The sequence below is a fragment of the Rhizoctonia solani genome, chromosome 6 (assembly GCF_016906535.1).
Source record: "Rhizoctonia solani chromosome 6, complete sequence".
NCBI lineage: Eukaryota > Fungi > Basidiomycota > Agaricomycetes > Cantharellales > Ceratobasidiaceae > Rhizoctonia > Rhizoctonia solani.
The window spans coordinates 1,632,179-1,656,520 of NC_057375.1; the positions used below are offsets into that span (position 1 = coordinate 1,632,179).

Here is a 24,342-nt window from a genome sequence, read left to right on the forward strand (position 1 = left end):
ACAGAAAGTGTTTCATACTTAAGTAGTATAACTAATATTCAAATACGACATAAAAAGTTCCTACTGATCCCCATACTCTGGCAAAAGTGGAGCATGGGTCGTGTTGTGCTGATTTTAAGTCGACTGGCTAAGGGAAAACGCCAGCGCAGTCAGCAGCCAAACCACATGTGCTATTAAGTTATGGCGGTGCACTCCCTATTAAATGGGCAAAACACTGCAGCGGGATTGCACGTAGTCTTCCCATGTGACTGGATTTCCTTGGGATCCAACACCATGCCAAAGATGATCCAGAACGGGCACAAAATCTGGTCCACGCAACATTAATGTATTTATCTTCAAAGGCCCTTGGTCAGAGACACTGCTTCGTAAAGCAGTGCGATGCTTCTCCTGGCGAGCTGCAATTCCAGCCTAACATAATGGGTTGTTCAGAATTAGCCTAGTGGAAACGACAGGAACTTACGAGGAGACAAGGTACTAGGAAATGTGTCTTTTGTGGATTGCCCTTGGGGACGGACTCCAGCTGAACAATTTGTCGCACCGCTGATTCTACTCGAAGGTCAGACGAGTTGACGTTTTTTACTCCCTATGTAAGTTTATGCTTCAGCAATGGGGAGCAGTGAGCTCTATAGAAAGAAACGCGTACCATGTATAGGTATATTTTAGCTGCTTGACGCCAAGCTTCTTGAATCGCGAACCTGTTGATACTGCTGCGAGGACAATCGGTGTAATCTATAGTTGGGTTCCAGCTGTCCAGTTGCTCCTCCAAGTCACTCCATTCACCCTGGTAGGGAGACCCTTGTTTCATTAACTGGGACGCCCTCCAGGCATTAGCCTTAGCAAAAAACAAGAGAATTCCGATTGGAAATCCGTACACCAGCTCGTAGTGAAACGGAGGTTCGGCAGTCCATACGAGTGTAGAGTCGTAATGAAGTAATGGTGGAGTACCAAGAACAAGAGCAGCGATTGTATCGTTGATGACGAACTGGGCAATCTCGTATCGTGGCTGTCGTATTGCTTCTAAAACCGAGATAGTAGAGTCATCAGACCAGATGTTGGGGTCATGTGCTGCCAACTGAAGGAACACAGGTGCGCAATGTTTTAGTAGTGAGTAGCCTGCGGTGGTCCCAGATATCAGGATTACTAAGGATACTAACTATTCACACCCACGTCATAATTCGAGCGAATGAACAAATATTGGCATTGCTTACATCATATAAACTACCAAGACGTGTCGAGTCCAGCTCGATCCCAATGGGGGGTGTTTCCAGTATTTGTCGGCAAAAGCGGAAAATACAGTTCAAATAATTCTGTGGGTCTCTGCCACTCATAATATCCTTGACAGTTCGAGCGACAAGGTACATAGACCACAGTGAAATATTTGAATTGTCTATCCGCCATAAAAGACCGTTCTCGAGTGAGGTTGCAAACGGTTTAAAGAAAATTTCTTGTGTAAATTTCGGGTCTGTCCAAGAGATTCACAGGGCGTATCCTACTACAAGAAGAAACACTTACATTGGGACAAGATCAATGAAGTTGCATCTGTAATTGCCACGGCATCCAATAGAATGCCTCTGGGAATATTGGAGAGATGGTTTCTTACTTCCTGTAAGAAAACGTGGTTTGAACAGGGCTGCCTAATCTGGTTTTCGTACTCTGGTAACGGAACCAGATCATCCTAAACACGAGATTACTGAACCATTATAAAATACCTGGTTGTCGAACCCACCAACAATTGTAAGCTGGCGACCCGCTCAGATTGAGATGCAGGAGTTTTGGATGGACGGAGGAACAGGCTGACTTGTGTGGCGTCGAGTTCTTCCACAGCAGAACGATGGCTGTCAGGATTTTCATATCCCAGGCAGTGAAAGTCCCCCAGCTCGCATCTACGGCAGCATGGCCTTGTTTCGTCACATTTCTTTTTCCTGTTGGCTGGCCAAGGTTAGGCAATTGGCTGGATGATCCTGTTGAAACATTGTACCTTCTTTTACAGGTTAGGCACCCGCCAGTAGAGCGTTTAGCAATATTTCGGTACACTGACATGAGGGAATCTTCGATTTTTGTTCGGTGATGGTGATGGTTGTGGCATGGCGGAGGGGTGTGTGCTTGGGAACGTATTTCCAACTGACGGAGATACAATTCCAATTGTATGACTCATTTGTCGGTTCTCGATAGCCATTTGTCGCTGAATAGGTGGCTTCAAAAAAGACTACTTCAGTTTGGATCAATCACGCCTCCGGGCATATTGTCGGATGTAGGTCTAGACTAGTTTGACTCTATGTTAGGCCAGTTCGAGGGCAATCCTTACAAGAACACATGCACACTGTTCTGTTCGTATGTAATGCATGGCAAGATTATTAAGGACGGAGCTTATTATAAGTGGAGGTATATAAAAAAAAGACAACGCGGTTGAATTTTGGCCACCTGCGGGAGAGGATGATGAGCCCGAACATGTGGACGACGAATTGTACGCCTTGGATGATATCTGCGAGGCCCAAACTGGTGATTTCCCCCTGATCATTGTTATACTCAAGCTATCGTGTCAAATATCAGAGGAGATCTGCTTCCAGAAATGCACAAAAGCATGCAAATTTTCACACACTCCGTATCTTGCACGGTTTTTGGTATTTGTGAGATGAACTCTAGCCAGCGGCTCTAGTCATATTTCTACAAAATTATGTTGCTTGATACGCGCCAGGAAGTATACACTATATCATATTTAAAAAACTGGCTCGCACCCGGATCAACATATCGTCGAACTGACCTCATGAATCGTACGACAACGGCTGAAACCTACTCCTGGGGCTTACTTTATTTCATATTAGATCGGTCTATATAGTCGTACTAACATCTCGTCCCGAATCACATTGACTACATACCAAGTGTACTCAGTTCCTTAAATAGGAATTGACCGCATTTCTTTTTCCTGTTGGCTAACTGAGGTTTGGAATCGACTGGATCATCATATCGGGAACTTTACCTTCTTTTACAGGTTATACATCCAGCTGTAGAGCGTTTGCGGGTACTCCGGCACACCGACACGACGGGATTTTGGTTTTCTTGTATGGCGGGGGCGGTGAAAGTAAAAGCGTGCCGAGGCTGCGCACATTTCCAACAGATGGCGATACAATTCCAACCGCATGTTTCACCCTGTGGTTCTGAATCTGCGGATACGGCACCTGAACTCGAAAGTCATTTGCTGCTGAACAGGAAGGCTCCCAAAATGATTGCTGGGATTTGGATCACTTATCGCCCCAAGTGTGTTGTCACACAGAGTACCGCATCAGTTATTTGGCCTTGGGCCGGGCATAGTAAGCAAGGGAACAACACGGGTATATAAAGATAATTGAACAACCGGGCCGGGAGATGGGATGGAGGCGGTCCGCCAAACCGGAGTGCCGCTGGGACTCGTAGAAAACAAAGAGTGAGACGGTTTGCAGCGAACGATTTGCGCTTACTCTGCCTTGTACGGAAGAAAAGGACGAGGCGCGCAAGCGCCATGTCAGAATCCGCATACATACTGCTATAAACAATACAAATCTACATATACAAATGCGCACATAGATGTGCCACGGCCAGACCGGCCCAATGTAAGTTTTATGGAATCGGTGAACTCCGTAGCTAAACATCGCTTGCACTATGTCAGGGAATCTCTGGAATACTCCCTGTAAGAACGCACCAATACGTTCGTATACAGTGCTCAGTAGGTAGGATCTGGTAGCAAGTGGTTGAAATGAAGAGTTACATCCGTTACACAAAACCAAGGTATGGGTCTGAATTGTGACGTTCATACCAGAGGGTGCAGCATTATAGTAGAATAAATATGAATTCGCCCTACTGTACCACATCAACTATAAGCCTATCAGAGTTCAGTAGCCATCACCCCATGCCAAGTCTGCTTACCGGTAAAGGATCCCAACCCAAACCCCGTCAGTCGTAGAATGGCCGTTTTTCAACAGGTAGCACCGTGTAACGCGAATGCACATAGTCGTCCCAGGTAACGGCACTCCCACCCAACCCTTCATTATGCCAGAGATGGTCAAGCACAGGGATGAAATCTAAGCCGCGCACAGGTAGGACCTGCGGGTTCACTTTCCTGAGTAAGCCGCTGGCAACCTTGCTTCGTAGGGCGGAACGGTGCTTCTCTCGACGGGCGGCAGCACCTGCCTGCCGTGAGGTGTGAGCCACCAATGCGGTGGACTTATTAACGACATAACTTACTATAAGGGAAGGTAATAGGAGATGCAGCTCAAATGAACTACCTGGTTCGATAATACTGCCCAATCGAACGACTTGCTGAACTGCCGCCTCGATTCGAGGATCAGCCGAGTTGACCCCTCCTGCTCCCTATAGGATTGTGGAATCTTAACAATAAATAGTAGGTCGACGAAAAAGTAGTATTACCATGTATAAGTAAATCAGTGCCGCCTGCCGCCAAGCCTCTTGAACGGCAAGTCTTGCTATAATCGTACCCGGTGCCTCGGTATGATCCACGGTTGAGTTCCAGCTCTTTAGACGCGCCTCGATCTCACTGCATATTTTTGTGCTTCCAGTCGCCCCTCCCACTATGCATCCTGTTCGCCTCGCGTTAATGTTGATTAATAGGATGAATATTTCAATTGGGAACCCATATATCCATTCTAGGTAAACCCCAGGTGGTTCGGCGGCCCATAGGACCGAGGTATCATATCGGAGTAATGGATGAGTGCCGAGTGCGATAGCGAATATGCCATCATTAATGACAAATTGCGCAAGCTCGTATCGTGAACTTCGAAAGGTATTTGCGATTGAAATACTAGAATCGTCGGCCCAGATTCGAGGCTCTGCCGCCGCCAATCGCAAGAACACAGGGGTGCAACGTCGGAGTAACGAATATGCCGTCGCGCTCCCAGATAGCATTGAACCTATAGATATGAGCTGTTTGCATAACGGTGCGTCAGCAACTCAAGGGTATCAACATGTGCAAAAAGATACGTACATCATAAATGCCATCGAACCGACCTTCTAGATCTAGATTGGCCCCCAAATCGTCCGAAGTGGAGATATCTGTGATCCGTCGACAAAAGCGAAAGATCCAGCCGAGGTATTTTTGTGTGTTGGTGCCATTTAAGAGATCAATGATCACCCGAGCGCCGAGATACATCGACCATCGAGCAACATATGAGCGATCTATGCGCCGTATGAGCCCCTCGACCGAGAACACGGTCCCCTTGAAGAGTACCTCTGGAGAGAATTTGGCGTCTGTATGACGGAGTTTAGTTTGTTGTCATAGCGGTAGAACATAAGGAATTACACAGGGACACAATCAACGAAGTCATGTTTTCGAGGGAAATTGGATCCAGTATGATTTCACGAGGGATATTGATATGACAGTTTCCTAATCCTTGAACATTTGTACCAGTTTGAGAGGACTCGTTACTTTGGTTCTTGTCGTCGTGATCAGAGAAGGGAATAAGCGCATCCTGAATATTGAAAATAACCATTATAATGGTGTTAATCAGCGGAAGAACTAAAGAGCTCACTGATGAGTCCAAGCTGAGCTCCTTCAATGGGTCCGGCTGGGTGTTAGAGGTATTTGGAGGATGGGTGATTGATTCAGCCTGAAGTATACCGGATATCTCCTTCGTGTACCCCACGTCAGGGAGGCTATATCCCAAACATTGAAAATCTCCAACTTCACATCTCTTACAATACGGTCTTCTCTCATCACATTTCTTTCTCCTGATTGGCCCGTCTGGGTTGAGGATTAGCTGGGGATAATATCAAGTAGGATATCTACCTCTTCTTGCAAGTGAAACACCCGCCCGTTGAGCGCTTAGGAACAAATACCGACATTGGTAACAATCTGTTGAAACCCAAGAAGAAGGGGGTGTTTAATAATGCAGTAGTGTGTATTGTTTCATAAAGCAGCCTCAAGAACGGTATGCGGCCGTTCGAAGTGTGACAGGTCTCAACCATAACCTTGCTCAGCTAACAAGGCGCTTACTGTAGCGCCCGGCGTTCCGAGGTTAGCAAGTGGCTGGGTGGTGCCGCGATGTGGTGTACACAATATATACCATGAACAGCGGTTCCACTTCCAAATTGTTTGCTTTCTGATGCATATATGAAGTGGAGATGCATCAAACATCACATAACCTCTTGTCATACTTGAACACATATGGATCCCGGCTTCCTTGCTAGGCAGCCATGGAGTTGTCACGTAGACGTGACAGCGTAAGGAAGATATGAGCATACTGATGCAAGACAATATAGATGAGTATATGTTAGTGTATGCCTGCCTGGAAGGGGCAGAAAATATGAGAAGAGACCAAAGTACCGAGACTTAAGGGCTCAGGTGGCTAGTCCTACCTATGCTCAGCGTGGCGAGCGGAGCAGAAAATAAGATGCCGTCCCTAGTTATGAAGTCGTGGAAAATAGAGTATAATACCACTCACGTAGTGGTGTGGATGTCGACTAGAGGTAGCCTGAATTGGCCCTGTTAAGTCCTGGCTGTGATTCTTCACATGCCTGGAGTCACACCATGAAACTTTCAGGGTACATTCACTGTGCGCGAAAAAGGCTTGTACTCAATTCATTCAATTACACAACTTTTAATTTGGGACCCAGCCATTCAGGAGCTCTTCACGAACTCATGCTTCGGTAACAGAAGCATTCAAAAGTCTCATGGCATTTTCAGATCGAGGAGTGATTGAGCACTCGAAATCAGCAGGATAGCTATTTAAAGGCCTAAGCAAGCTTCCTATCAAAGAGATGTGAATAATTACCTCACAAGTGCGTTCGACCTCATGTTAATCTGCGGGAGAACTTCGTTCCCTTCTTGGTCTCTAACTGGTCTAATATCAAACAAGACAAGAAGTGTGGCCATTGTGATAAAGAGCGTAGACTCTGCCATATGCACCCCTGGACATGATCTACAATGCCCGTCAAAACTGACTCTGAGCTTTGGTCCGGTCAGTTTGACTTACCTTCTACCGAACCCGAATGCAGGAGGCTTTGGAACTTGGGGATCAAGAAAACGGTCAGGGTTAAATCTCTCAGGCTCGGGATAAACCAAGTCGTCGTAGCACATTGCCCTGCAAAGGAGATGGACCCAATAATTATTGGTTGTATCTCAGCTATCCATGAACAATTCGACCCACCAGATGTTACTTATGCTACACCCAATATTGTTAGAGGGTGACGACAGGTGCAGACGAATGCTTACACAGTTGCTCCTTTGGGAATGGAATAGCCTTGGTACTCATCGTCTTCAGCGCATGCGTGCGCAACGCCTTTAAAACCAACCTTAATTCACATGTCCAGTTTAAATCAGATTAATTGGAACCATTTACCCATTGGCGTGGTGGGTTGCCACCTTAAAACCTCCCTCAAGACACATTCGAGATATGGTAATCCTTCTCTGTCCCTCATTTCAGGCAGTCGGCTCTTTCCAGTGACTTCGTCAATCTCAGCTTGTACTTTGCTTAATACGTCCTGGTGGAGAGTCATGGCCAAAATAAAAACGGACAGTACCACGGAAGACTTGTTTCCACGGTGCTTTGGTTAGTATGGGATGCCAAATCCTTGGAGATATTGTCATATACTCACGGTATCCGCCCCAGCTGTAATCAGGTGCTACGCTAAGCAAAGGGATAAACGTGCCGACCAATAATGTAATTACCTGCAAACAATGTCCCAGCAGCCCATTTTATCCTATCCTCTTCCTCTTCATAATGCAATCCTAGATTTGAGTTGTTCTCCAGGTTCGCAAGCCACGTCCGCGTGATAGAATTTTCAGCCACACCAGAGGCCTATTATCATATTGTATATCGGGGCTAGGTAGATTAAATCTCTATTACCCACAATCTGTTGCTTTGTCCAGTTAAATGGCGTGTCTATCATATCATCTCTGTCCTTTCTCCATTCCTTGACAGTCTGCTTCCACTCTGTCCCAGGGAACCAGTCTGGAATATGACGCAACCATGGCATTGTGTTGACGAGAAAATCTACAGGCATGGGTGAGATATTGATGGGCATCATGCGATGAGAACATACTTCCTGCTACTGCACATTCAGAAAAATGCTCTGCTGCAGCTTCTACGATTCTGACTAGGGGGTCGTTCGCCGAGGTGACCTCGTATCCGTACACAATAGCCAACAACGTAGAACCGGTCATCCTAGTTATTCGGTCTTTAGCCCACAACCGGTTTGTTGAAATTTTCAATTCACCTTCTAATCTCTTGAAGAAAGTTTTTAGGGTTGGTCGAAATGCGTTGCAGAGCCAGTCGGGATTCTCTGGTGACTATTGGCCAAAGTTGCGTACTTGCAGCTTTATGAAGCACTCTGTGGGTCATGCGACGTTGACTTCGCCACCGTTCTCCGTACTGAAGGTTTGTTGTTTCTCGGCTCCAATCGACCCTGTGCGGTTGATGAGTCTGTGCTCTCTTGATACTGACATACCACGCACAGATCTGGGTATGTTACCATAGGCAAATCCGGACGGTTGGAATATATTGCTGAGCGCTGGTCCAAGAGCTCATTGGCTGCCCTTACGGAACTTAGAATTACAGTGGTTTTTCCGAGGACAGTTATGGATACAACATCGCCTGGCTGATATAAGCAGCGATCAAGAAAGGATGCAGAGCATGGCTTACTCTTCAGCTCTTTCGCCCACCTTGCGTATACAAGATAGCTGTCCGATACGGGCATCGTTCTTAAATGGCCAATCAGGGGGTCAGGATTGGGTCCAGGAGGGAGGGGTAATCTCCGGGAACGTCGAGGTACAGCATAAAGCATCCATGATGTTACTGCCAGTGTAAATGCAACGAGAGAGAGATGTCCGGACAAACTGAAAGGACTTTGTGCCATGTCCCAAGGCATTGTGGTGCTCGTGGAGGAGACAAGTCGTCTCATTAGTTTTTATCTGAAATCATAAACTCATGTTCGCGAAGAGATGCCGCGATAGATGATTCCCTGTAATGGTTAAATCTATTGCTAAGCTAAACTACCCTGGCCTTGGGATTGGCTATGATTGTGCGATGTAGAACAATCGATCGGTGACAATCAATGATGTCATCCACAGTTCGGAAACAGTCCATGCATACGGGTTCAGTGGGTAATCACCGGCTTGTGGGGCACAGACTCCACTTTGGCCTACATGGGTTGGCGTCGTGGTTTCGGCTGAAAACGTGGACTTCCCCCAGTTTCCACCAGTATGTGGACTAGCGAGAGATGTAGCTTGGCCCTGGGCGCTTACGGGAAGCTGTCCAATCGCTTTGTCGATATTCGTGTTTAGCCCTTGATCATGATGCTTATCAATTGATAGCTTCCCGCAACAGCCAAAACCCAAGCTGAACTAATTGTAAGCTGGAACTTCCTAAAGGTGAAGCGATCATAAAGTAGAGTAGTCGCTCGTTAATAGATGATGACGTCACTCAGATCCCAGCGCAGTATAGCTCGGACTGGGTTGGCTTGAGACCTTACGAGAAACTATTCAATGTCGATTAAACTCCCAAACCCCAGTTCTAAGTTTATTTATCTCGAAATTCATCTCCCTCAATATATTCAAGTGTATGGCAGACAGACCTCACTCGAGAACGAGAATGATTTAAGGTACATGTATCTATTACATATTAGGAGTCACTCGACGACCATCACGATGTTTAGTGCGTTGGCTCTGGAGTATCGGCGTATAAAAAGTGCATATATGCACTGGGGTACTGATCTCCCGTTAGCTCGGTCTCAAGGATTGCCTGGCGAATATCCTTGATATCTCCTGGAGTCAACTTAACTCTCAGTGCACCTATGTTTTCTTCTGCATATTTGATCTTTTTGGTCCTGACAAGCGACACGTAAATTTAGTACTCGACATCCTTGAGACCAAATTCATAACTGACCCTGGAATTGGAATGATATCGTCTTCTTGCGCAAGCATGAAAGCCAGCGTTATCTGGCCCGATGTAGCGTTGTGCTTGCTCCCTATGTCCTTGATTTTGTTGATAAGAGAGATGATTTTCGGGAAGTTGGCCTCGGAGTACTTTGGGATCCCTTTTCTCATGTCATAATCCGGGATATCAGCGTGAGATGTCTAGTATGTGTTATTGGCCCTCGCCTAACTGCCACTCTCCATATTTGGCTCTACTCACAATCTGGCCCGCCAACAACCCACGACCGAGAGGCGAGTAAGCAACTACTGTGACACCAAGCTCGCGAGCCGTCTCTAGGAGATGGCCCTTTTGCTCAATGTCCAACACGAACGGAGAATACTATCGAATGGTTAAGGTTAGGAAATACCTAGTATCGGTGGACCCATTTCAATTTACCTCCACTTGGATTGCTGAAATGGGGTGAACTTTGTGCGCACGGCGCAGAGTAGTTGGCGATGGCTCTGAAAGTCCGATGTACCTTATTTTTCCGGCCCTGTTACAATTTTTTAAGTGAGTTGCCAAATACGCGTAATCCGGGTTTAACAATGCTTACTTTACCTGCTCTACCAGAGCATTAATAGTCGTTTCAATCGGAGTTTTCGAATCAATTCGATGGACATAATACAAGTCAATTGTGTCAACCCCTAATCGTTCCAAGGACTGAGCCAGTTGTTGATTCATGCTTTGTAACATCAGGATGTATGCTTATCAAGAATTACAGCTCATACTTACTATTCAGGAGTTCCGTTAGGACCTTCGGGGGTGATAGCAAACTGTTTAAATGGTTTATAAGACTCTTATTTTACTGAATTGACTTTCATTACCTTAGAAGCCAAAAAGATCTATAGTGCACGGTTAACATATTTATAAGTGACTTATACACATGGCGCGACTAACCTGATCTCGCTTCCCAGTCCTTTTAAACCATTTGCCAATGAGAGCTTCCGAATCACCCTGTTATCGTTAAAGATAGTTAGTAAGTTGACGGCTGAACGAAACACGTAGTGCTGACGTATATATCTGCCGTATCCCAGTTCGTACAGCCCAACTCGACTAGTTTGTCTAGTACCTATGTATATGGTAGAAGTAACTATTAAGCATCTGACATAATATATTAAAGAAGACGTGCTTACCTTGAACCTAGTTTCATCGTCGCCTGGTGCCCCATAGTCCAGTCCACCGATTCCCTGAATAAAGACATGAGAACACTATTCCAACGTATGTTTATTGATATACTACCATAGCTCCAAATCCCAAAGCTGTAACATCATCGTTGCCAATACGGCGTGTAGGAAGAGTAGACGTAGACATGGCTAATGAGGGTAGATTGTCTGTTTTCAGCGGGTTCGGTTGAGAAACACGGGATTTCCGCCGGTTATGTATATGAGTCCATTGGTACATCCTCCGATGGAATGGCGTCATTGAGCGGAAGAAGCATCTGAGCTTGGATATTGATATTCAGCGACAATATCGCTAACGATCGATGGCTCAACCTCCATCTCGATCTCGAGCTCATTCGAGCCTCCACTCTGGCTTCGACTTGACCTCCACTCAACCTCCACTCAACCTCCACTCAACCTCCACTTTCGAATTCATTGAACTCCACCTTACCTCTGCTTTAATTCCCCTTCTCTTTCATCTCACAGAGTAGTCAAAAAATTTATTGCATCCAAGGACTCTGGCAGCATTCAACAGACACTTTAGGATACGGTACACTGTATCCATGTGAGATCCTCCTTGATCAGTCTACGACACAGCCGGTGGAGGGCATAGAATGTACCCGACGGCAGACGGAGGAAGGAGCCGGGATCACGCGGGCGAACGTTTTTTGGGTGCATTTCCATCCGTGAGCAGATAGGAGCTACACGCACAGTTTGCAAACAAGGCACGCTGCTTAGAAGACAAGAAACCTAACCAGACAGAGCTGAAAGGATGAAAACTAGTTCACATGCACAGAACGTGGTAATGGTGGACAAGAAAGAAAGTAGTCATCTGACGGTCTGTTGATTAGGGGCGGCGTGCAGTACTGTGAATGGGAGGAAGATTTTATTTGTGGAGAACAATGCCAGAATGGCATACAGATTTTGACACTACTCGTGTCACGTACCCCAGCAAGTAGATTTTGTGTCAAGAGATTGTTATTGATCATTCAGACAGTGCCAAGAATCGGAACGGCAAAGCAGTCAAAAATATGATATAGATTCGTGAAATACCAAAGAGCCATTCACCAATATGTAGAAAGAACACGTGCGAAATATTTCTATATGTACTTTTCCTCATATAGGGATTTTAAAGATACCCATCTACTGTATCACTAAATTTACCTGTGGTACGAGTAACCTGTGAGCAAGATGCGCGCGGTGCGGTACGCTAGCGCTGTCACATGACCGTGTAGTCCCTGGATGGATCCGCGACCTTCTGTGACGTGTGGGTATTCTTTCATTAATAATTTTCGGTAATCTTTATTTGCCTCGAGTTTTTGGGAGTAGATCTTTGTCTATAGGGACTTGTGCGAATAACTAGTGGTAAGATTATTATGCTTGCTGCACGCAAGGTCACAGTTGAAATACGTCCATTCATCAGTAAGAATACAGCTATTCGATATATCATATTGCCTCGCAATACCCAAAACCTAATCAATCAAAGAAAACCACAGCAGCTCTTAAACCTTCTCCTTCAACTCATCTTCGCGTACGTCTTGGGTTTGTCCAACTGGACTCCCATCGAACCCACCCTTTTCGTGAGGGTGCAAGTGGAGAGACGTACGTCCCACAGCTTCGAGCGCAGGCTCAACCTCGGCCACCTTCTCGTGCCGGAGGTTAAAGTGTGCTCCATGTCTGACCCATAGCCAGAATCCAAAGGCAGCGGTGTACGCAAACGCGGGTATGCAGAGCGCAAATGAGATACGTGTACCGTGCTTGTCGGCAATTGCTCCCTGAATCGGTGGGAAGACTGCTCCACCCGAGATGGCCGAAATCAAGAGCGAGGATGCACGACGGGTGTGTCGTCCCATATTTTTGGTCGACATGACAAAGATGCACGGGAAGAGGGGTCCCTCGAAGAACATGGTGAGCATCAAGCAGGCGAGACCACCTTCTCCGTGGACAAAGGTTGCACAGGTGACGAAAACCATACAGAGTGTAGCCCAAATGCCAACCAGAAGCTCGCCTGGCCATAGGGTGAGGACGAAAACACCGAGGAAGCGCCCGCAGGTGAACATGATGAGAGAATAAGACAGGAAATTGGATGACTTGGCGTCTGAATAGCCAACAGCCTCCGCGCCGTAATTGATGAAGAACGAGGCGATAGTAACTTGGGCACCAACATATACGAACTGGGCAAACCATCCAAACCAAACACGATGTTGCTACAAAGCGACCCATGGTCAGATTAAACATTTGATAAGAATTACATATCCGTACCTTAAAGATAGAATCATCAGTTTTCGAGTTTACGCCAGATACCTCCGCAGCGGCTTGTACAGCAGCCTCCAGCTCAGCTTCTGAGGTTTCAGGAAGATGGGTGAAAGTGAATAGAAGCGCAATGGATACTCCCAGCAATGCGACAGCCAGGTATACCCATTGTACGTTTGTTAGATCGTTCGCATTCTCGCCAGTAAAGAAGTATTTCGACGCAATGAATGGACCACTAAACGCCGCAACGCCATTGAAGGATTGGGATAACTGAAGACGGAATGCCGCCCCAGAGGGTTCTGTCCCGGGTAAACACGTGATGTAACTGTTAGCCGCAGTTTCCAAGGACGCGAGCCCGCAAGCGATCACTCCCGTGCACACCACTGTGGAATGTTCGATCAGATAACCTAAAATACTAATGGCGCTAGCTATGGGTGCTTACCGAACCCAGCAAAGACAGCCTTCTTGTTATCCTCTGATGCGAATTTAGCGCATGGCCAGAAGAATATCGCGCCGGTGGAATAAACTGATATAAAAAATGAGCTATATGCTATCAAGACGAATTTTAATCAACCCACAAGTCAGGCCCATGAGAATCGTAAACTTATAACTCTTCCGACGAAGGATTTCCCCAGCAATCGGTGAGAAACAGAAATATCCGAGACCAAAATATGCGACTTGAAGCCCAGTCGATTGTAATTTGGTGATGTCGAGGATGTTTTGAAAGTGTTTGTTGAGAACATCGAGCAAGCCGTACGCGAATCCCCCTGTTAATTGGTGAGCAAATTTTGCAAGTTAAACGAGTGTGTTTTTATGCTCACAGAGGAAGAACAAAGATGTGACGAGTGCGAATGGATAGACGACACTCTTAGGGGGTATTTTCTCTCTGAGGGTCAGTTTCCGACCGCCAATTGGTACGAGCACTGCTCCTGGCATTCTGTGTTGCCCTAAGTAAAGGAGGAGAGGCACAAGATTCGCGGGGGCTCCATGGGGCTCCGTATTCATATAGGGCATGCCCAAGAGAGACAGATGAGGAGTTGAAATAACTCGAGAAGGTACAGCAGAAGTGCTTCGATCCGGATGTTAGTTCCAAATAGACAAAGTGTCCGAAGTGATTAACTGAATTCTTGTCTCAGCTAGCTTCGGAGTAGAGTAAGCATAATGCTGGCAGTTCATAAAAAAGGATCCCATAAACAGATCAAATAATACCGGAGGCTTGCAACAGCTCTGTCATAGCCCGATAGCCCCAGCAGCACCACATAACTGTATATGGAGGAAAAGCGCCAAGAGAATAAACTCCATTTAGCGACATGACCCGGGATTCGTTTCCAATCGGCTAATTCAGGTCTGACGGTGTGATGGTCGAGGATGTCAAGCTACGGCAACACACGTGATTGGCTGTTTGCGGGGTCACCAGGGGTTCAAGGGCCGTATCGTATACGACATCATGAAGGACATCCCTCTTGCCTAGCCGACTAAATTATCTCGCCTCCTTTCGACAAATAAGACACCAGAAAACAGCTGGCCACTCGGGAAGCTTTCGATTGCTAGATCACCCCGCACTGGTTCATAAACTATACAGGCATTTTATATCCGACATTACTGGGAATATACAATCTGAAAGAATCTAAACACAAATTTACTGTGCCTTTTTCTCTAGTTCTTCTAATTCCTGCTTAGCTTTCTCAGCCTCAGCTGCGGCTTCATCAATAGCTCGTCGAGCTTCACGTCGTTCGCGACCTCGTGTGACCAAATACTTGGGTTCGAGATCAGCAAACAGGTATTTGCATGCGTGTTCCACCGCCCAGCATCCCATAAAATCAAGTGCCATGGTCACAGTAAGGCGGACTTGGAACTATACGGAAGATGAGCTCCAATGGCTGGCGAGGTCAAATTCAGAGAATACCTACCGAGAAAGACATCTCAACAATCTGTAGCCAACGGTTCATCTCAGGGATGATATCCATGGAACCGCCGAATGCAACTGCGCTTGCTCCCAGGAGTCCATAGTATAGAGCGGGGTTCTCACGAATACCCTCACGGAACGGACGACCCTAGATAGACGGTGAGAATCGAACCAAGAGCACGATATTGAACACTGACCTGGAAGTTGATAGCGAAAGTAGAAACCTGTTGGGACAGGCCCAGCAAGTAAATCGCTGTGTTCAGCAAGCTAGGCTTGAATTCAGCCTCGAGATCAATTTCTCCACGCCTTGCAGGTTATGCAAATCAGTACGGTGACGGTAAAACGAATAAGAAATGACCTTACTGCTCCAGACTATTGGACAATGAGGTAATATAAAGGAGCGAAACGATGTGAATGGCAAACTGGATCAAGACTGAGAGCAGGACGTAGAAATTGAAGATATTTCCAAGTGGACGCTCGCGTGACAATTTCTCCACGGGCTAGAACAGGGAAAGGGTCATTTTAGTAGACTATTTGAAATATAAAGTAAGATCTTACCTTGGCACGAGAAATGCACAAGAAACACACAGACATGAGCATTCCGTTGATCGTGATCTGGTAGTCGCCAAACTTGATTCCGTCCAAATATAAGACACTAAGACTGTACGCAGTAATCAAACAGTTCAAGGCAAGGATCTTGTACATCTGGATGGTCGCTACGAGTGTGCAACGACCTTGACGAATGATGGCAGCAACTGCAAATATAGTTCGATTTAACAATCCGAGCAAGGGATCCGAGGGTGGACTCACTTGAAGATACGTTAGACAGCTTGGAAGTGAAAGGCGCGGCGCAGGATGCATCACCAAGCTTGATCTTGGGGGGCTCATTGTCGTCATCCATTTCTGCCAATTTGCTGGTAATCGATTCCAAATCAAACTAGTAAATCACTTATTAGTACTGACGCGCATTGAAGATGTCCCATGACAAACCTTCTCCATAGGGTTCTTCTTTCGTTTATCCTGCAAATCAGCTGCGGCCTTTTGTTGTGCTGCAACGACATCCTGGTACAAATGGGCAATAGCTTGAGGAACCGGAGGAGGAGGCTGGTTGAACCTTGCAGAAATCTTGAGCTGGCTCTCGTATACCTTCTTGATCCGCTCGACACGCGCATGCTCAGCGATCTTTTGCAGGTCTTCAGGGGTACCGTCGAGAAGAGCCACACCAATATGAGCTTGCTTGAGTGCACCCACGTCATTGGTTCCATCTCCGGCCATGAGAGTTGTAAAACCGAGACCCTTGAGCGTCGTGAGGATCAGTTCCTTCTGAATCGGTGAAACACGCGCATAAACCCAAGTATTCTGAACGAGAATTGGCCAAGAGGGGGTTCGTTCGTATTGGCGCATGGCGGCACCAGTAATGCAGACATCATATTGCTCGAAAAGGGAAGCATCGAGCGGTTCCGAGGGATTAACTGGTATAATCTTAGTTTCGTCTACGGTACGCCAGACAAGGTCTAATGGAGTGTCAATCGGATGTCAAACGAAGGACATAGGGAAAACTACAAACCAGTCTCGTTGTTCGAGCCTTCTTTGACATCTAAGATCAAAGCATCGCGGTCTACAATTTCAACCTCGCGCGCGACGTGTACAGCGGTCAAAGGGTTGTCTCCGGTGATCATGATGCACTAAAATAAGAATTCTTTAATGAGAGTTTATGAGATCGACCACTCTGACTTACACGATGAGAGGAGTCGGCTAACATCTTCAGTGTCGCAATGGCATCGGGCTTGAGTGGGCAATGGAAGATAAGGAATCCAACAAAAGTAAGTTCTTTCTCAATCTCGTCCCGCTTCAGTTGAGCAACTTTGTCCAGGCCAATAGGAGCAACTTCCTTCATAGCTAACGCAAGCACGCGGCTGCCTCGACGAGTAAACCATTTGAATGTATCGTCATAGCCCCGAGGAACAATAGCCAACATTCCTTTGATGGTCTCTGGTGCACCTTTGACGGCAATGAGACTTTTGCCTCCAGCACCAATCGTGGAAATAGTGGCCATTCGCTTGAGTGCTGAACTAAATTGGAAGCGTCGTCGAATCAAGATTGTATTGGTAGGAGATGACCCTGTGAATAAAGTAGCAGTTAGTATCCGATATCTGAAGGAGGTTGACATGGATTACCCTTGTTGGGTACAACGCCATCACGACCTTTCAGGTCCCATTCCAAGGCCTTCAGTGTAGTCTGTTCCATCGGATCACCAACGACTTGGCCGTCATCCAACTTGACTAGTGCATGTGCTGCAGCCAAGCAAAGAGTTGTCTCGCGGGAAGCAGCTGTAAGCGGTACAAGCTTCAGTGGATCGGTGGGGCTGAATAACATCTAGCTCAATTGCTTTAGTCGCTTGAGAGGCATAATCACTTACTCAACGCCAGCTACACCCTCCACAACGAGATCGACAGCGGTGATAGTACCAGTCTTATCAAAACAGCATACATCCACACGACCAGCAACTGGAATACGGAAGGGCTCGGTACAAAAGATGGCTATAATAAATCAGTCAACAGTTTTATACTTGACATATAAATTAACTGACCAAATTTCGAGAGCGCTGCCAAGGAGGTGTTAACTGCCAAACTCAGTTCCATAGGTAGCTCAGGAGGAACAACGCTAGTGATGATGAGGACGCAATCGAGGAGCAACTTGGATTTCTTGAGTCCTCGCTCAATGCCTAGTCGAAGTGTCAATAACTTGCGGAATGCAAGAGATCTACAGGAGAAATTTACCTCGGACCCAAACATACCAACTGGCAGCGATGGCAAAGATAAGCAAGAATCCGATAAACAGGAAACTCTCGAAATTATTCGCGCTGACACGCTCTGTGGAGAAAATCATGGTGCGAACGAGTTGGCCCTGAGCTGTACCGAAACCAGTGCGTAATACGAGGGCGAGTGCACCACCGTCAGGGGTATTGAGCGACGGGGTCTGAGAGGATGCAACTAGGATACTCCATTAGATCCACCCAAGGTAATTTTGGGACGGACACGTACCAACTTCGCCTTCTTCTTGACCTGCCTTCAGAATTTTGGTTCCTCCGAAGAGCACACAGTTCTTGTGTTGTCCGTCAACATCAAGCCTCTCGCCTTCCTCCTTACTGAGTATCCCAAGTGACTCCTTGAGTAGAGGCGTAGACTCTCCAGACAGCATCGCTTCATTGACGATGCAAGTACCACGAAGAATTAAGGTATCAGCCGGAATCGAACGATCGGGGGTTGATTGATCCTTCTCTTTATCTTTCTCATCCTTGTCTTCGACTTTCTTTTCCTTGGCCTTTCCTTCATGTTTCTTGTGTTCAGACCCGGCAGATCCGCGTGAGATAGAAATAACGTCGCCTGGCAAGAGGGTGTCGGATTGAACGATGTTCCATTTACCATCTCGGTAGCAGTAAATTGGATAAGGATCGATAGACATTGTGCGGAATTCCTTCAAAGTGCTCACGCGCTGCAATGACACGTTATTAGTGACGTGGAAGCATTGGACACGCACAGGGGCTTACCTGGAATACAACCGTGCATTCAAATACAACCAGCATGAACAGCGTAAACAAGCTGTAATACCAGTATTCGTCCAAGCACCATAGCGCGACACAGAAAATCTGGAAGACAAAGAACGGCGCGGTGGTATGTTCTCCAAAAAGTGCCAGGAAAGAAGGGATAGGGATATCGAACTCGTTTTTTCCGTAAAGTGCTGATAAGGCCTCGACGGTTCCGGCATCAGTGTTACCGCCCTTGGTTGACACAGCAGACATAAGTCCAGTAGGGTTGCCTTCAAACGAAGAAAGCAGGGGTCGATCGTTGCATGGATAAGGTAGAGGTGCAAACGCCTTTTTGTCAGAGTCATAGACGTAAGTATCCCGTTGGTACACGAATGCGAATTCCATTCTGGATGGATGTTGGGGGGATGGCTTGCGGATAAGAGGTACTATTTCGCCTTGGCCACGGTGTTCGGCGGGGACGATTCGAATACAGTCAGCTGACTCCAAAGATGATGCCTGTGTATGCTTCAGCATGGTTTGTAGCGTGTTTTATGCGGTACATACTGAGTGAGTGGTAACCCAAGCTCTAACGCCGGTGCTCCATCTCGTCGATAGAAAGCTTAGTGCGTGGCTGGCTCCAAGACCGACAGTAAATATAAAGCTCCATTCTTCGCTCTTTATCCAGTCGTCATAGCGCACATAATATGCATAAGCAAGCACCGGCCACATGCATGAAAACGGGAGCGCATATGCGTGCCATATGAACGGTACGCTACGATGAAGACTGGCACGGACTATGTCCGGGGATGTAACAACGATGTCTGGCCTGAGAATAAATTTAGTATTAATATTATCTTTGCAGGAAAAAAGAACGTACATTGTATACCAGCGTAATTAAAGTAGGATATATCACTACTTTAATGTTAACGACATGCTATTTCACAAACCTATTGATATCACCTTTATGAATAGTATAACATCTATTGTCGCGCGTCTGCCTTCTTGGAGGTGGCCGTCTTCTCGACTTTTCTCCAGCCACGTAAGGCATCTACGGGTCCACGGTCTGGCGCTTACTCTTCACTCATATGTTGGTTATTTGTGAATTGGGAATTCCAATCCTACATCAGTAATACGTGGTAATAGAATACGGGACCAGAAGTTTAATGAACCACGATGATAGAGTTGGTATATAGAATGCTACTAGTTTAACTGCTACAAATTATGTGCACTATCACCATGGTTTGGTACGCTTGTCACTATCTCAGCTCCGTGAGCTCAAGCTGGTCTATTAAAGAGTGTTAATTGTATATACAGAAAGAACGAAGTTCGTCACCAAATGGTGAATTTTATTCCTAAATTTTATACTGAAACAGCCATAATGTCAAGCTTTTCGCCATAGATTTTAACACTGGAGAGCCTGGTACAGCGCCCTTTCCATAACCTGGCGGCCTCAACCTGACTCCAAACTGAGCGTAATGCTGGTTTTGCCTGAAAGCGAAGCGTGTCTGCTTCTGAATTAAAAACGATTGATGATTGCCTGCTTGGCTTCTCAATTACTAATAGCCGAAGAGCTTTAAGTTCACTGAACAGTTCCGGGGGTGTGGGCGGGCCGTCGGCTGAGTTTCGATCAACTAGCTCTGAAGATTGCCAGTAATCATCATCCTGTGGTATCAATTATGAGCATGGATAATCTACCACAAATCCGGGAAGAGTCTTACCAGAGCCGTCGTAACAAGTGACAGTCTTTCCAGGCATGAAGTTGTGCTAACTCCACAAAGTCCTTTGACAAATTCGATACAGCTCGTGTTACATAGGCTATCTAGGTCAATCCTCATAGTTCTGATTGATTTCGTCGATAGGCCAAGCGCATATAACATCCTGGGCATATGCACCGTATACCGGTGCATTTGACATCGGCTAACCCCTGCATCGGTTATTGGGCATCCTGGAGCAAGAGTTACGAACAATTCTGAACATGCAGTGAGATTGTTCAGTTCGGGAAATAGAGAGGTGCGGCGAATATCGTCGATGCACAAGCAGTCTGTCTTGTTCTGGCGCTTGTGTGTCGAATGTGAGCGAAGTTCCAGCCGCTTCAAAGACTTTTGGGTTTTTAAGAAATCCCATGGCGAGGCCGGCACGGGAAGAGAAAGACTCAATGAACGCAGATAAAACGGTGGATGAGCGTCCAGACTAGTCTTGAATTCGCAGCCAGATATGCGCAGATCCCGCAAGTTAGATAGTAAAGGAAGAGTTTTTTGGACAAGGTGTATGAGTTTGTTTGTTGTCACCGACCAAAGCATTTGTGCAGTCCCGTATGTATTGTAAAGCTGTATTCTCTGGACAAAGGGTCCGAGGTATTGAGAGTGCTTGTTGAGAGTCTGAAAGAATTTGTACGCCTCTTCGATCTCGTCGAAAGAGTTAGACCGATATAGTATCGGCACGGCCAAAGAATAGACCACCTTGCCAAGTAGCATTACTCGAAGAAGCGATGGTTTATCATTTTCCAAATGCCCTATAATTAGCCGTAGAGCATCTAGGTCTAATGCCCATAAGCAAGACATTTTAAGCAAGCAGTCGGCCGAATGATTTAAAAGCCTGATCTTTGGCAAGTGAAGCCTCGGGTAAAGTAGGTCGAAGGGACAGTTCTCTTGAACCGAGTGTTTCCCTGGATTTATAAAAGGCCTCAATAGGATCGACGAGTGCACACCAAAAGGATACTTTATATGAGTAGCCGTGTCTTATTTTTATATCAGGGCATGTGTAAATCGATAGATATGAATGATTTTCACTTAGTAGCTGGCAATACCCGAGGGGTTGCTCAGGAATATTTCACTAGACTAAACACGGGAGCTCCATAGATCTCGGTTTTAGTATCGGCTAATCCCGAGTAGTAGTATTAACAAAGTTTCGGAGTTCCTGCCTGATCTTTCATGAGGAGCAATCTTGTCGTCAACGTAAGCATTAGATGTAGCTTGCCCGCTGTAAATTGAAATTGCCAATATCACACGACACTCTTCAGCTGGCCAATCCAAGGTTAGTCGAGATCCGAGATTTAGTGACCTTGGTACCAGCGAGAAGCAACATTCCTTGGTGGTAACAGATCAGTTGTCACACACTTAGGCGCCGGATTGAATAGTACAAGATGGTATGGGTCTACTATCAAGCGTCACGGTAAAACGTAGCGCACAGCGTGGGTCGAAAAGTACGGTGTTGACCTCACCGCCTACAATTCCTTCCACCAACCGATGTTTCCTGTTGATGGACTCAAATTACGGGGTCTCAGATATGCATAACCTTAAGCTTAAAAGTATATCACAGCTTGCATGGAACATAGCTGGAACTTCTGGGCTCGTCGGGACACGCATATACCCAATCATGTTCTCAGCTCCACCAGTTTGCGAAATGGGAAAATATAGCAGTATGTTGTACAGTAGGTGTCATGATTCCACTCCAAAGGTTGTCTGCACACATCGGCAACATCTGTATCAAGGCTTCAAATTTAAATTAACTGAAAAAAATTCTTGGTTCAGGATTCTGATGATAGGTATCTCGGCAAAATCAGAATCACATCACCAGATGTGTAGATGGAGCGACCCCAGCGATTGTTATCATCATCAGGTACATAGAAATAGTTGGCCTCGTTGCGATCAAGTTTGCTATGGGATTCTGGAGGATCCCCGGATACTTATCTGAGGACTGAACCCATCATAATTCTCACATCTTCTCATTGAAATTTTTCGAACAAATGCCCGGGCCAATGGCAAAAGACACTTCGACATATAGATTTGGTATAATGCAATCTCAGATTGAGCAACCAGCACAGGGTTTCTCGATCATTTAAGTCGACGTGAAAGCGGGTAACATACAGCTACTGCAATGAAAGCTTAACACACCGAGACAAAATTAAGTTTCCCTTACCAAGCGTCCAGAAAGTGAGATAGTTCGTGGTCGCGAAGGGTCCATCTGATCTCAGGTTAATAGGTGACCTCAAACAGATTCGCATAAATGTAATAGCGGATAGGGGGAAGTGATGTACTGAAAGGTCTGCAGGTTATAAAATTATTTGGAACTTTGAACTGTGCAAATGTTACCTGAGACATACCTATGCATTGGGTCGGATGGTTGAGGCAAACAATTTACGAAACGCTCTTAACTCATGAAGCCGCTCATATTGACAAAACAGTTGTATGGGTATAGTGATTCCCTCAAAGTGTCGGTTCGCTTTAGTTTTAGGCCGCTACTACCGATGCAATGCCATGATTGAAGTGGGATTGGTGGCGTTGTATTGACGAAAGTTTATCAATTACAAGGTGTCAGACATCCCGATATACATCGTCCACTCGTATACCGGTTGTCGAGAAGCCATCTATATGCGCACCGAAGATTCGAAGGCAGGCCAACCCGACATCGAACAACACGTGCGCCCTTAGAATATCGTTTTGTCAAAGAGTTTGACACTGGTCAAACTGGGACAATTCTGCCTCCATAAATCTTTGAGGTTAGCTTGTCGCTCAATTACGGCAAATACCATATCAATAACCTCATGAGCTGATAGCTGCTCTTGGATGAGACCTTGAACAGCCTCTTCCACTTCAAAATATTGGAGACAGGCGAATCCTTGAAGCACCTGCGCGATTTCGGTCAGGTAACTTGGATTTTTTGCCTGCTGGGTCGCAAAGTCCTTCCGAATAGCCGTGAGGATATGTGAATGAGGTCAACGATGGTAACCAATCGGATCTCACCAGTAGGTTGGCTTTAACAGTTAAGCATACCAAGCTCAAGGGTATCCCCGTAGCTTTTAAACACTCAACGAAATCCCAACCGCTGAACTCAGGACGGTCGTCGGAGTCAAAATGTAGGCTTTGAATAGGTGCAGTTGTGTGATCCAAGGAAGCAATATATTTGATGATATCGGCCTTATTGGAGTCGTGTACATGACACGGCCGTATAATAACATTGGTAAGTGGGCGTCCGGGAGCCAGGGACGCGATAAGTCCTGGACAACCAGTAATAGTATGCAGATCAGGAAGCATTGTTGGATCAATAAAATGATCGATGTTGACGCATTGGCGAGTGAGCGTGAAGGAGGTAATGTTGAGATCGACGATGGTCGGCTGGCTACTAATAAACTTGGCGATGTGTATATCGGTGGGTGGGCTTATTAGAAGAGACTTCAGTTTGAAAGGAGACCCGGATAAATCCATTGGGCTAAACAGGCTGAATCCAAAAAGTGATAACTCTCGAAGGTTTGGCATCAGATTGAGCGATGACCGAATAAACTCGAATACTGCCGGATCAGGTGTTATTGGAGAGCTGGGGATTCCCCAGAATGAAACCTGAAGGTAAAGCGTATGAACAAAACGTCCGGGTGATTTTGAATGATGAGTAATTGCATTGCAAAAATGCAACGCTTCCGCTAGGTCCAGAAAATCATTTGACCGATACAGTACAGGTAGCACCAGCGAATAAATTTCTTTTGACAGGAAAGAGATTTCGAAAAGTCTATGTTTGTTTCCCACTAGTTGTTCAATGATGAGAGCTAGAACGTCGCAAGTCAAGGCCCGAGTCATTTCTACAAGATTGAGACACACG

The 24,342-nt window shown here is 46.1% G+C and overlaps 7 protein-coding genes across 7 annotated transcripts; all 7 read right to left on the reverse strand.

The window, feature by feature from the left end:
• Positions 1–198: 198 nt before the first annotated feature.
• On the reverse strand, positions 199–1,895 carry RhiXN_05946 (Fungal specific transcription factor domain; the record flags this gene model as incomplete). The annotated part of the gene is made up of 5 exons (XM_043325762.1): positions 199–408; positions 461–583; positions 644–1,072; positions 1,727–1,835; positions 1,888–1,895. The coding sequence occupies 5 exons, from the start codon at positions 1,893–1,895 to the stop codon at positions 199–201; spliced, it is 879 nt and encodes a 292-aa protein (XP_043181194.1).
• A 2,032-nt stretch (positions 1,896–3,927) lies between these two features.
• Positions 3,928–8,856, reverse strand: RhiXN_05947 (cytochrome P450 family protein; the record flags this gene model as incomplete). The annotated part of the gene is made up of 19 exons (XM_043325763.1): positions 3,928–4,164; positions 4,219–4,344; positions 4,402–4,914; positions 4,976–5,238; positions 5,291–5,459; positions 5,520–5,618; positions 5,687–5,731; positions 6,767–6,908; positions 6,963–7,070; positions 7,137–7,151; positions 7,202–7,268; positions 7,329–7,533; positions 7,585–7,598; positions 7,658–7,787; positions 7,840–7,982; positions 8,032–8,153; positions 8,206–8,394; positions 8,444–8,582; positions 8,631–8,856. The coding sequence occupies 19 exons, from the start codon at positions 8,854–8,856 to the stop codon at positions 3,928–3,930; spliced, it is 2,952 nt and encodes a 983-aa protein (XP_043181195.1).
• Positions 8,857–9,638: 782 nt separating this feature from the next.
• Positions 9,639–11,213, reverse strand: RhiXN_05948 (aldo/keto reductase family protein; the record flags this gene model as incomplete). The annotated part of the gene is made up of 11 exons (XM_043325764.1): positions 9,639–9,813; positions 9,873–10,063; positions 10,122–10,241; positions 10,299–10,395; positions 10,456–10,584; positions 10,635–10,675; positions 10,727–10,744; positions 10,800–10,856; positions 10,915–10,971; positions 11,036–11,089; positions 11,142–11,213. 11 exons carry the CDS (start codon positions 11,211–11,213, stop codon positions 9,639–9,641), a joined length of 1,011 nt encoding a protein of 336 aa, XP_043181196.1.
• A 1,351-nt stretch (positions 11,214–12,564) lies between these two features.
• Positions 12,565–14,251, reverse strand: RhiXN_05949 (major facilitator superfamily transporter; the record flags this gene model as incomplete). The annotated part of the gene is made up of 5 exons (XM_043325765.1): positions 12,565–13,269; positions 13,325–13,698; positions 13,758–13,841; positions 13,894–14,082; positions 14,137–14,251. The coding sequence occupies 5 exons, from the start codon at positions 14,249–14,251 to the stop codon at positions 12,565–12,567; spliced, it is 1,467 nt and encodes a 488-aa protein (XP_043181197.1).
• A 703-nt stretch (positions 14,252–14,954) lies between these two features.
• Positions 14,955–19,284, reverse strand: RhiXN_05950 (cation transporter/ATPase, amino-terminal protein; the record flags this gene model as incomplete). The annotated part of the gene is made up of 15 exons (XM_043325766.1): positions 14,955–15,170; positions 15,226–15,369; positions 15,419–15,527; positions 15,585–15,721; positions 15,780–15,976; positions 16,032–16,158; positions 16,212–16,735; positions 16,789–16,906; positions 16,960–17,342; positions 17,399–17,586; positions 17,641–17,761; positions 17,812–17,946; positions 18,002–18,214; positions 18,266–18,716; positions 18,772–19,284. The coding sequence occupies 15 exons, from the start codon at positions 19,282–19,284 to the stop codon at positions 14,955–14,957; spliced, it is 3,576 nt and encodes a 1,191-aa protein (XP_043181198.1).
• Positions 19,285–20,109: 825 nt separating this feature from the next.
• RhiXN_05951 (uncharacterized protein) lies at positions 20,110–21,311 on the reverse strand (the record flags this gene model as incomplete). Its single annotated transcript, XM_043325767.1, has 2 exons — positions 20,110–20,412; positions 20,673–21,311. The coding sequence occupies 2 exons, from the start codon at positions 21,309–21,311 to the stop codon at positions 20,110–20,112; spliced, it is 942 nt and encodes a 313-aa protein (XP_043181199.1).
• A 1,865-nt stretch (positions 21,312–23,176) lies between these two features.
• On the reverse strand, positions 23,177–24,320 carry RhiXN_05952 (uncharacterized protein; the record flags this gene model as incomplete). Its single annotated transcript, XM_043325768.1, has 2 exons — positions 23,177–23,431; positions 23,493–24,320. The coding sequence occupies 2 exons, from the start codon at positions 24,318–24,320 to the stop codon at positions 23,177–23,179; spliced, it is 1,083 nt and encodes a 360-aa protein (XP_043181200.1).
• Between the last annotated feature and the right edge of the window lie 22 nt (positions 24,321–24,342).